A 12,398-nucleotide genomic window follows, 5' to 3' on the forward strand; every position below is an offset into this window, starting at 1 on the left:
AGGGGCCTGCTGGCACCCACCAGGCTAGGCCGAGCGGGTGGATCCCAACAGCGGATGAGCCCAGACAGAAAATGCAGCTGGGCCAGTATATAGATTCCATCCCCAGATTCTCTCTGCGACACAGCGGGTAGCCCGGCTCGGCTAGTGCAGGAACTCCCAATGCTGCAAGTCCCTGCTGAAGACAAGCTGGAGAACAGGGTGGGAATCCCAGAAAGGCTCTCAAAAAGACACTGCTATCACCCTCCTGCCCCCCTCCCATCCTCCTACCCCACACTCTCAGAGTGATAATGCCCGGCGCCCAGAGACCCGGAACAGTGTGCGGGGAGGAAGAGGCCCCAGCACCCTCCAAGGCCAGCGGAAAGGCCTCTGACTGCAGAGGTCCCCCGTGGAAACGGGATGAAAGGGGGCGTCCTTCTGACCCAGGGAGGGAAGGGCAACAAAGCCAAAGACAGGTAAATGTCAAATGTTAATGTGACCTTTATTCTACAGCACATGTGGCATCTGTGTATCCCCACGAGGAGACGGGACACTCTATAAAACCAAACCCAACCATCCAAAACGACACTAGATGAAGATTTAACCCAGAGTCATGTCTCTTAAAAAACAATATGGTCTTGTTTGCCATATTACGCCAAGAGACAGCACAGGAAGGGAGAGTGAAGGACTGAGGTTTGTGCCAAGGTAACTTCCTCTTGTTACTGCACTTTTATTCTACACACTTAGTATGTTACACTTTTATTAACACTGTAATAGACATTAGTCCTCTGAAACAAACACAAATATTACATAAGAATAAAAGACAACAAGCTGTCCAGACCGATTTCCTTCCCAACCCTCTGAGTCGGGTGGCCTCCCCCCACGCCAGGTCTTCACATAGTCTCCGCGGGCATCTCAACTGGACTGGATGTTAACAAAGCAGATGAAGTTAAAAATAAAACCCTTTTAAGAACAGTAGTGCTCCTCGCAACCCCCAAAGGAGTTTGCAGTACAAGTTTCTGAAGGTTACCCCCTCCTCACCCACTTTTACACAGCACTAGCCCTAACTGTTCCCCCCATATTTAGAAGGGTAAATCCACTTTTTTTTTTCTTTTAAAGAAAAAGTGGGTTATTTGATCCAGCAAATCCAGAAGTCAAACTTTGAAAACTCAAAGAAAGCAACTACTCTTTTGGCGAGGGACTCGAGGGCCCTTTATCCACTCCGAAGCTGTATGGACTTTGGGATTCCCTGATTAGCCAGATGGAACACCAAGCATGCCTTCTCTCCAAAGCAAGGCCACAGGGGACCTCTGCCCTCCAAGTGCTACCGTCATCACCAACCCCTCTTGGCTTTTCAGTGCTAAATAATAAGCCAAAAAAAATAAAGTGTCGTTCAGTGCAGTTATCACTCTGGAGCCTGCCACCCGAAACCCCTTCTCTCGTTAGGAAACAACTTCCAACCCCCACTTTGGCAGCTCAGCAAAGACGCGTCAGAATGCACTGGAGAGCTGACAGGTGCTGGGGGCGGGTTCTACCGTTCCCCTATTTCCATCCGTGCCAGTAATATGTCCTTTCCCTCATTGTTTCCTTGAGTTTTAGTGTTAAAAATTAGGAGAAGCTGCTTCCTAGGCTCTGTCCCCTTGAAATGGGAGTCACAAGTGATTCTCTTTGGTCTGGGAAAAACCAGCACAGCCCTCCTTCCTAGAGGAGGAGAAGGCTTGCTAATCAACGAGCCACTCTCTACAGAGGATCAAGGAACTAGGTCACACCTGTGGAAACCTCAGCCAAACAAGCATTCCCCAACTCTTGCCAGACTGACCTCGCTCGCCAGGCACGGTGTCGGCCGCGCGGGGGCCCCAGGCTCTGCCACGTCTTGATTGCTCTGCAAGAAGGTCCCTCACTCAGTTCTGAAACGACGTAAGTGACCGGACTTCAAGCATGCTGAAAAAGGCCAGGTGATCATTTTCGGGCCGGGGTAAATCGCCCTAGCGAAGTCGATTAGAACAGAACACAGTGAGGGTGATCCGTCCCACCCTTCCCCTGCCCCCCGCCACCATCTCACCTCACCCCTTGGGAGCACATGCAACCAAGGCTGGGGGGTAAAATCTTGAGGACTTTGGTCTTCTTGAGCCCGCTACAGCCCAAGTGCCCCCAGACTCCTTTGAATACCTAGTGTCTTCCCAAGAACACACAGTGCAGTACATTTCATGGCGTTCCGCACTTTAACAATAATGGGCGCTGAGGGACAAAGAATCCCCAATCAGCGGACGTTATAAAACAAAAGCAAAGTGTACGTGTGTTATATGTCTGTATTCCCGCACTCAGCCCGCTGAGTGTTCAAATAACAACCTCCTGATATCTCTATGTGGACTTTGGCCTGGAGAGCTTCAGGAATATCTTGCATCTTTTCTCAAAATACTTTTTTTTGTATTGAATTGTTAACACAGTTACTGTCTTACTTAGCATTGGTCCCTCCCGTCCTCCCTCCTCACTCAGGCAAAAAAAATGTGGGAATCTGCTAGGAGACCAGTGTCTGAGAGCAGACTAGGCTGCAGGGAGGGGACAAACTGAAAAGGGACACTGGGTAGAAGAAGCCCCCCCACCCCCCCACCTGCCCCCCGGCACCTGCCCCTGCATGAATGGGGAGTAGGAACTAAGACTTTGGAAGAATGTTAGGAATGTGGCTTCCCCAACGGAAGCACAGACTCCTGATGGGAGCTGCAGTAAAGGAGGGCTCTGGGAAAGGGAACTAGAAAAGACCTTTCCTGAAATGTCATACAAAACACCTAGACTGCTCTTTCGGCAGGGAGACGCTACGCACCTCTCCTTCTTAAACTTGAAAATCTGGCCTCCTGGAAGCCCCATCATCATCCCCAGGAGGACAAACGAGTTAATGCGGACAAGAACAGAGTGACTTGAAGAAGTAAAGCTATAAATGGGTGTTATTCCAACATTCCACCAGAACAAGGCTCGAGCCACGGACCCCAAAGACAGAGGGTCGGCCCTTCGCCGTTGCGGGTAAAAAAGTTCTTAGCACTGTACGGAGTTTCTGACGCACCCCAAGTGCCTGGAGCTTCCTACGCTCAAGGGCATCATACTCAGAGCCCAGCAGAGCCAAAGAGTGAAAACTGAACTTGAAGAGTTATAGGAACACTTTCTGGTAGACCCCATTTATACTCTGTTAATGTTTAAGAGATGGCCATTCTCTCAGAAACGACCCAACAGGCTTCTAGCAGCAAATCTGCCTGTTTCCTTACACACCTACTCAGGGACCCGGTTCACAGCCTTGGGCGCCAGGCACAGGGGAGAGAGCGCCATGCCCAGAGATCAGGCAGATGGACGGAGGTTCCTCACCTCCCTCCGCTGTCTTCTTTCACCCACCTGGTGTTCTAAATCGAATGGACCATCTCGGTGGAGCGAAGCTTTAAGTCAAGGTCTGAGATGCATCAACGTGTAAATCGCTCCAATTCAGAATTTCTCTTCTTAGGCACACTTCCCGACACACGCTCCGAAAGCCCACCAGCACTCGCGTCCCAGCCGTGAGCACACGGGGGCAAGGGGCACACACAGCTACAAAAAGCGTTCTCTTTCATCTGGTGCTTTCCCTCTTACGTTATAGTCAAAGTAAAAAGAAGGGACAAGTTTGCAAAAGAAATCTCGGTTAAAATGCTCGTGGAGGAGTTTAAAAACATGAGTGTGCTAGATTCAAACACAAAAATGGGAATTTTTGATTCTCCTGGTATCCTTCCAATGGGCTTGCAGGGAAACCCACAGCCTCCAGATCACTACCCACGTCTCGGGTCTCCCCAAGTTACTCCCCACCTGTCAGTTTTGCTCAGACACTCATTCCCAGATACCAAGTTCACTGGAGTTTTCCCCATCTTGAGACCAAAAAGAGGGAGGAAAAAAGATCAAAGGGAAGAAGAAAAGATTCTGTCCTGGGATTAGCAGTAACTCAAAATCCAATCACATATGTATATATATGTGTATATATACATATGTGTGCCCAACATTTTTTTTTTCTGTGGCCTCTTGGTGATGTGACCATGACACCCACCCCCAAAGTCAGGGCTATTCAGTCCTATAAATGCAAACAGGCCGGCACTGTAAGGAACAGACAGCTCTGTTTCTAGCTCCCTCGTGGAGGCCTCTGGCTGTGGCAACCCGAGATCTGGTTGCAGGGAGCCAGAAGTTACTGTTTGGCTCCTATGTTCTCACAATCCCAGAAGGAAGTTCAAATTTTCTAAGGGTCCTGATGACTGGACAGAACCCAACTATTCCTAGCCAGAGCCAAAATTACGAAAATTATAGCTTTGAATCCTATTGCCACTGCAGTGCCCTGCCTGTCTTAGCAACACACAGTGAACAGACACTTGGTACATTTGCCTCCTTTTCAATTCCGAGGCTGGAACGTTGTATTCTTCGGTGTTTACGTGTCCCAGGCAGTCTTCTGCCGACAGCATGGCTTGGGGCTCAGCGAGCTGCTGCACGTGCCCCAGCACACAGCCAACTGTTCACGGTCCGGGAGGCCTCTCTGCTGCCCAGCAAGCATCAGTTCTCTCGGGAGCTCTCTGAATAAATGTCACATTCTTCCCATGGCCGAAAGGTGAGGGGAAGGAAAGAAATAGAGAGTAGAGGAGAAAGGTCTTTGCTTTCAAGTAGAATCGTCGAGTCCCCTGCTTGGCCGCTCAGAGCTCGACTTGCACAGCCGGTCCATGATACCCTGCAGCATGGGCTCGACGATGCCCAAGAGAGGCCTCTGAGAGGGGTCCCCATCCCAGCAGGCCTCCATCAGCTGCCAGCACTCCTCGTCAAACACGGGCAGGCGCTCTGGTCGGGCCCCTGGGGAAAGGCACATGGAAACAAGGCCACGGTCAGTGAGAAGGCCCGTGCCATGATGAGGCCCAACCAGCTCGCGGACCGATCGCCCAGGCGGGGCTCAGGAGCTCTGGCTTCAGAACCCAGCAGTAACACTGACAACAAACTGGAATGCACTGGCATAGGAAGCTGAAGAACTGGGAACGTTCCAGAAAAAAGCCTTCTGGAAACAGTTCAGTACCACACTGCCTGAAAGCCAAGGCCTGACTTCAGTGTCTCTCCTGGATTCCGTGATGGTCTGAGGTCCCACTGCTCTCAGTGGTGGTCAGCGGTGGGCGGGGGGGCTTGGTGGTGGTCAGAACAAAGTAGGGCTTGTGGCGCTTACCTCTCCGCACATTGTTCCAGAGATGGTCTTTGCTGGCACACCTCTCAAATGCTTCAGGGAGCTTGACAGAGCCCGAGCAGATATACCAGAAGAGAATGCCAAAGGCATAGACATCGACAGAGTTATCGTACTTCCCTACAACGAAAAGGGGCGACAGCCATGAGCCCGGGACAGAGAGCAGCTGCATCCCTGCTCATGGGGTCTGCACAGGTCTCCATGACTTTTTTTCTAAACCTTTTAACATCCACTGCCTCCCCTAACAACCCTGGTAGGCGGGACACCGATCTTTTTATACCCAAAACCACAGTCCTGGGAAGGCAGATACCAGGAGGGCTGAGACTAGAGCCTGACAAAGAAGGAGGACAGGCCTTTGATTTTGATGGAACAGCCAAGAAGATTCAGCTTAAAAGGTCGGATTAGGGAAGGAAGGCTGGGAACCATGTGAGTGGGTAGACTGACACCAGAGTGTAACGGTCTTTAAAAGTCAGACAGAAAAGTCTGGATTCAATGGACAGCAGGAAGTCCTTTATGTTTTAGGGCAGCAGGTGACAGGAAGAACGTATTTTAGAGTCTTCTGTCAGCAACAGGACTCAGAGAAACAATCCAGGTAAATGAAATATGAAGGAGCCAAAAAAAATGAAAGCAGTGCAAACAGAACTTCTTTGGGAAGTAAATCTAGAGAAAGAAAAATGATGGGCATGTGCTTGGCTCTGCTGTGGGTCCAGCTGACGCTGACCCTGACCCTGACGAGCCCAACTCCGTGAAGCCCACGGGCAGACCCGTGCGTGGGGCTAACGAGAGAGGTGCAGATCGCCGGTTCGAACCCACGCGGATGAGGGGCCTGCCGTGACCTTCACATCTGCCTCGACAATGCCACAACCATCTCCCGTCCCCCAGGCCCGAGCCCTCAGCCTCGTCCAGTCCTCCTCTGCGGCTGATCCCCCAGTCTTGCCCGCTGCTCTCCTGAGCGGCCCTGGCACCAGGCGCACTTGTTTGGTTTCCGCACCCGGAGCAGCCTCCTCCTGGACACCAGCCCCACAGCTCTGCCTGCCTTCGCTCTGGCCCCTTGAACCCCCTCCACCTCCTGCTGCTAAGCTAGCCTTCTGCAATCGCATTTTCACTCACACCTGTGCACAAGCTCAAGTACCTCACTGCCCCACACCGAGCCTTCACTCCTCTGCACATTCAAGCTCCCAGCATTTCATCTCCAGCCTCGTCTGCTGTCACTCCCCATGCAGATCTCTTCCTGTTACACTTCTTTCTGTTTTGCAATTTTCCTATTTCCCTTTCCCCAGCCTCCAGAATGTTCTCTCCTTCGTAACATAGGATGAGATTCTAGAGCCAGAAAAATCTAGATTCCAATCCCAGCTCCATCACCTCTAGCTCAGTGTTTTGGGGGTGGCTTTCTGAGCTCACCCATCTGGACTCGACGTCACCTGTGACATGAGCACAAAATGCATCACCGTCACCACAGAAACGGCGCGAGCGAGGGTTAAATGGAACAAAATATATGAAAAAGGATACCCGTGCTGCCCAGCCCAAAGAACATACTTCCCATAAGTTCCCTCCCCACAGACTGATTCTTCCAGACCTGACTCAAGCTCTAGGCGACATCTCACTTCTATCTCAAAACTGTCAAACATTTCCACCTTCCTTCGTCGCTTGTCTGAGAGCCAACGTCACGTCAGGGGGCACCCGTTCTAGGGCTCACCGCATGCTGTCCTCTGCTGCTTCCTAACAGTCTTACCTCTCCACATACATCTGTGTCATCTGCAAGTTCCTCAATGATCAGGGCCAACTCCTGACGTACCGGTCACTCAGTCAGTACCTTAGGGTCAACCGATTGGCTGATTACGGCAATTATGGCACAAAGAGCCAGAGAAACAGCCACCAGGAGACCTGGTACCTCCTGTGTGCGTTCTTCCTTCTTCCCGCTCTAACTCTTCCCTTCTCCCCCTCCCTGCCTCCGGTCTCCCTCCCCTCCTTCTCCTTTGCCGGCAGCAGACCTGCCAGGAGTGCTTGTGGATACTACTGAGCCCAGGGGGTAACCGTCAGGGTTACAGCTCAGAGCCCGGCTGAAGCCCACCCGGCCCGCAGCTTACCTGTGAAAAGTTCAGGGGCCATATGGATCGGTGTCCCCACAATGCTGCCCGACATCATGGCCTCCGGCTTGCAGAATCCTAAGTCGGTGATCTTGGCACGGTTCTGTTTGTCCAGCTGCCAACGAAGCAGGGCGAGAGTCAGCCTGCGCACACATGCTCAGAAGCAGGTGTCCACCTCCAAGCAGCACTTAGCCAAGCACCCTGTCTCCAGATTCATTCCCACTCCTGTCTTCACCCCAGACTGTCAGCAACCTGATGGCAGGGGCTGTCTTTTTCATCTGTGTGTACCTTGCCCATCTCAGAAGCTCAGTAAGTCTTGGAAGAATGAATAAGTGAAAGACACCGAAGAAAGTATTTCAGTTCCTGATGATTCTCCTCTGACCTCCAGACCCCAGGGCAGAAAGTCACTAAGGAAGAAGGCCGAGGTCCTCTGGTCAGCTGAGGAGAGTTGCATGAATTCCCCACAGTTTCCTTTCCTAAAGATCCAAGGGGATAAAGCTGTGCCCCAGTTGACTACTGGTAGGCCTCTCTGGTTTCAGCCCATGATTTTAGGGCAATCTCTCCCATTCCCCGCACTGCTGTCATCGTTCTGTATCATTAAGTGTTGCCGGATATCCTGACAATATCCAATACGGTTTCAAGAGGAACAGGTCAGAAGACTCTTCCGAACTGAGATACCAGACCTGGTGGGCTCGTGACCACCTTCCCCTTGATGGTGCATTTACCCAGCTCAGCCCTCAGCCAGCAACTCCGACCAAACCCTAAACAACCACCAGACCTGGAATCCTCAAACACAGCAACATCACAAAAGGACGATTCCAGATTAAAGGAGGACAGGAGAACAGGACAACAAAGTGCCCCGTCTGATCCCTGGAGTGAGCCCGGGATCAAACAAGCTAATGCACTGTGTCTGAGCAACTGGGAAGTATTATTATAAACTGCTCATTAACTAACAGTGCTGTATTGATGTCAATTTCTTTGGTGTGATAATGGCATTTTAAATACACAGAAAAATGTCCTTTCTAGGAGATAGAAGCTCAAGTATTGAGGAGTCCTATGCTATTGGCAACTTACTTCCTACAGTAAAAAAGTACGTGTATGTGTGGGAGAGAGAGTGAACAACAGAGAGAGACGAACCCGGAGAAAGACAGCATGAGTCGGGATGAATGATTTGCAGGTCTCCTTCTGACCACTCTGTTCTGTATGCTCACACGTGCCCAACAGGACTGGGAGGAAAAACTTTAAGAAAGAGAAGCTCAGTCTAGGAGGCAGCCTGGCACTCCCCAAGCCTTGCGTCCAGGCTGCCATCGACCCATCCACTGTCAACTCCACGGCGATCCTGGCAGGCGTGTCCCGCGATCCCGCTCACATGGAGGCAGACCCCACAAAGGCCGCTCAAGCCACAGAGACAGGGCACTATCTTGGGGAAACAGCTCTACTTACCAGGACGTTTTTGAGCTTGATATCACGGTGCACGAGCCCCTGGCTGTGCAGGAAGCGGACCCCTTCCACCACATCGAGCGCTATCTGCAGACGCGTCTCCAGCGTCAGCCCAGCCTTGGGGAGACAAAAGAGTTCACTCGTCACTAACAAGAAAACTCCTCTGTCCAGCTCCGTCCCGCATGCTTAAACCCACTAAGAGCTCCTTCTGCGGGCCACTGCAAGGCAGCTTGCACCGGGGCACACCAAGGACAAGGACAGAGAAGCAGGCAGGAAGAAGAGAAGAGGAAAGCAGTTAGGGCAAGGAAGCCAAGGGAAAGCAAGAAAGGACAAGATGTGAGGCCAGCTAACATCCCCCAGAGGCGGCACGCAGGTGGCCAGATGACCCCACAGGGGTCAAGAGGTGCAGGCCACAACTGGAGGCCTGAGCTCATTTCCAAGGCCCAAACAGACTCTGGGACTGCCCTTGAGTCTCAAAGGAGTTCCCGGATGCCTGACTGGCTCAGGCAGCAGAACATGTGACTCTTGATCTCAAGGTTGTGAGTTCAAGCCCCATGTTGGGTGTACAGATTATTTTTAAAAAGTTAAAAATTTTAAAAAGTAAAAATATTGAAAAGAAAAAAAAGGATTTCTAGGCCTCTCGGGCAGAATGCCTTCTACTGCACTGTAGGCCTGCTTAGCCCAGGTTTGGCTTCACAGATTCAAATATCAAAGTCACTTTTACCATGCCTCCAACTTAGGGCCTCTTGAATTCCAGAGAACGTTACATCACCCATCCAAGCTCAGCCTCTTCCTTCCACCTGCCCAAACTGTACCCATCAAGGTGGATTTATCATACTCAAACACCAAGTCTTCACGAAATATTCACCGACTGTAAGTGTCTTAAAAGCTTCTGGCAATTACACCTTCTATGCCCAACATGGGGCTTGAACTCATGACCGTGAGACCAAGAGTCACATGCTCTCCTGACTGAGCCAACCAGGTGCCCCGGCAATTATACTTCTTGATATGCCCTTATGGTGCTTAGCACGAGATCTCGCACAAAGTAGTCACGAAAAAGTATTTGTTGACTCAACAACAAACACTAGTTGTATCCATCGAGAGCAAAAAAAGAGGAGGAATGGCAAAGTTATGAGATGCTTTTCTGCGCTTCTGAGTCGTCTAGATTTTTACCCCTACCACAAGCGGCAAACAGCGGTGCACTGGCAGTATTCTGGATATAAACTAGGCCAAAAAATCGATTCTGAGAAACTTTTAAGGTTTTTTGGAAACAAGGGCAATAAAACTTGATTATTTCCAAAAAACGTCTTGTGAAAGCTAGAAGGTCTGGATAAACAAGAAAGGAAGACCAGCCAGGGAGGACCCCTCGGATCTGGCTGCTGGCCGCAGTTCAGCCCCACGCCCCGCCTCAACCCCCACCCCAGCCCTGCCTCACCTTCAGCCCCGTGTAGAGGTCCCGGTGCAGCCGCTCCATGATGAGCAGCACGGCGATGCTGGAGCCCCCGCCGTAGCTGTAGTCGATGACCGAGCCGTGCAGATCCACCAAGCGCTCGTGCTTCGGCAGAGACCTGGTGGGAATGACAGAGTCTAGGGCTGCCACGCTCCAGCTCTGACCTTGTACAGTGTGCCGTCACGTGGCCAGGAGTCCCCTTGAGACCACACGTAGTCCAGGGCCAGAGCTCATGGCCCTCGGTGCAGAGGGAAGGTCAAGAGAATGGCCTCCTAACAAGGGATTAGAATTATGGAATCTAAAGACTAACAGGACTTAAGGACTGAGAAGCTAAAGGGAAGGCCAAGTCTGAGAAACTGATACGGTGGGGAGAGGGCAGAGGCCATGAAGGCCTGCAAGAGAGCACATTTCTGAGCCCGACACTAAGACACTGGCTATGACGTCTGGGGACCCGGGAATAGAGAGACATAGTGTGCTATAAGTCTCAGCACAAACTTCGTCCCAGGCTTCTGGCTTACTCCCTAGGTCTTCTCCCACAGAGACAAGTGACAGGAGAACCTACCTCATGTAGTGAAACTCCAAAGCCAGGTCATTCCAGTGCTTCTCGTCCGGAGGGACGACCGACTTGAGGGCACAAGGGAAGTGCCCTCCCCAGTTGTCACACAGGTACACCACACCATATTGGCCCCGGCCCAGCTCCTGTCCCAGTTTAGGTTTACCTATTAAGTAAGGAGACAGAGATAAGGCAGGAGGAAGGAGAGCTTGCTGGGCAACCTCCGTAAGATCGTAAGATCGTTAGACGTGCTGGGTCAGTGGAGCATGTGACTCTTGAGCTCAGGGTTGTGGGTTCAAGCCCCACACTGGGTATACAGAGTACTTAAAAGTAAAATCTGTGAGACTGCTTATGAAAAAAATATATAAAATATCCTGATTAAAAAAAAAAGATTCTTAGGGAGCCTGGGTGGCTCAGTCAGTTAAGCATCTGCTTTCAGATCAGATCACGATCTTGGGGTCCTGGGATGGAGCCCTACATCGGGCTCCCTGCTTAGCTGGGAGTCTGCTTCTCCCTTGGCCCCCATGCCCTGCTTGTGCTCACTCACTCTCTCTCTCAAATAAATAAACCCCTTTTTTTTTTTTTAAAGATTTTATTTGACAGAGAGAGAGAGATCACAAGTAGGCAGAGGTAGACAGAGAGAGAGCAGGAAGCAGGCTCCCTGCTGAGCAGCAAGCCCCATGTGAGGCTCGATCCCAGGACCCTGAGATCATGACTTGAGCCAAAGGCAGAGGCTTAATCCACTGAGCCACCCAGGCGCCCCTAAATAAAACCTTTTAAAAAAAGAATCTTAGACATGGACCTAGGAGTAAGAAGTTGTAATTATGCTGGGGGAGAAATTCTGATGCTACTGGAAACTAGTAGAAAGTAACCTAACTGGTCTGATTTTTAAAGATTTTGTTTATTTGACAGACAGAGATCACAAGTAGGCAGAGAGGCAGGCAGAGAGAGAGGGGGAAGCAGGCTCCCTGCTGAGCTGAGAGCCCGATGCGGGGCTCGATCCCAGGACCCTGGGATCATGACCTAAGCCGAAGGCAGAAGCCCAACCCAATGAGACACCCAGGAGCTCCTAACTGGTCAGATTTAAATAAACTTCAGTCATGTTGTCTAAACTGTATGACCAGCAGGACCAAACAGACTTCAGGAATTCAAAAATACGTCACAGGGTGCTGAGGCGGCCTTGCAAGGAAGCAGCCTTAGATACGGGGACTCTCCGAGATAGAACATGAGAATGTCACACAACCAGAACCTTCTTCCCATTTACTTTCCTACAAGGGAAAAAAACAAGGACTCACGATGCAGCAAGACGTCCTGTAAAGAACGGCTTTCCAGAGAAAGGCGGGCCAGGCGTGGGGCGTGATCCTTCCGAACTTTCAACCACAGATCTTCTGTTTTTTCCAACCGGCCTGAGTGGCCAGCTTCTAGCTGGGAGGGAAGCAGAAAAAAGTCATGTGACTTGTCAAGTCCCCAGCTTGGTTTCCTCACCTGCTATATGGGGTAATAACAGCTTCTCCTAAAGGGCAACTGTAAGTTACACAAGACGTCTGTAATGTGACTGGTACACAGTGGGCTCTCAGTAGGTAATACCTGTTCCTCCTGGCTGCGTACCCTCATCTCCACAACGCCCCCCACATACAGACGTGCACACACACATACATACATGCACACACATAC

At 51.0% G+C, this 12,398-nt stretch overlaps 1 protein-coding gene and 1 long non-coding RNA gene across 2 annotated transcripts in view; both read right to left on the reverse strand.

The window, feature by feature from the left end:
* Nucleotides 1-453: 453 nt before the first annotated feature.
* On the reverse strand, nucleotides 454-3,951 carry LOC116879853. The gene is made up of 2 exons (XR_004385109.1): nucleotides 3,358-3,951; nucleotides 454-1,961 (listed from the first exon to the last, which is right to left on the reverse strand). It is a non-coding gene; the product is annotated as an uncharacterized LOC116879853 (long non-coding RNA).
* Nucleotides 3,952-4,505: 554 nt separating this feature from the next.
* The window catches only part of DSTYK (dual serine/threonine and tyrosine protein kinase), a 45,048-nt gene continuing 37,155 nt past the window's right edge, over nucleotides 4,506-12,398 (reverse strand). Inside the window, exons 7-13 of the mRNA XM_032878430.1 lie at nucleotides 12,020-12,149; nucleotides 10,734-10,890; nucleotides 10,157-10,289; nucleotides 8,725-8,838; nucleotides 7,282-7,396; nucleotides 5,180-5,314; nucleotides 4,506-4,818 (exon numbers count right to left, since the gene is read on the reverse strand). Coding sequence (XP_032734321.1) covers nucleotides 4,631-4,818; nucleotides 5,180-5,314; nucleotides 7,282-7,396; nucleotides 8,725-8,838; nucleotides 10,157-10,289; nucleotides 10,734-10,890; nucleotides 12,020-12,149 — 972 coding nt within the window. The 3' untranslated portion in view covers nucleotides 4,506-4,630. The remainder of the gene's footprint in view (nucleotides 4,819-5,179; nucleotides 5,315-7,281; nucleotides 7,397-8,724; nucleotides 8,839-10,156; nucleotides 10,290-10,733; nucleotides 10,891-12,019; nucleotides 12,150-12,398) is intronic.

Source organism: Lontra canadensis, unplaced genomic scaffold (assembly GCF_010015895.1).
Source record: "Lontra canadensis isolate GAN:19392208 unplaced genomic scaffold, GSC_riverotter_1.0 scaffold63, whole genome shotgun sequence".
In the NCBI taxonomy this organism is placed as follows: domain Eukaryota; kingdom Metazoa; phylum Chordata; class Mammalia; order Carnivora; family Mustelidae; genus Lontra; species Lontra canadensis.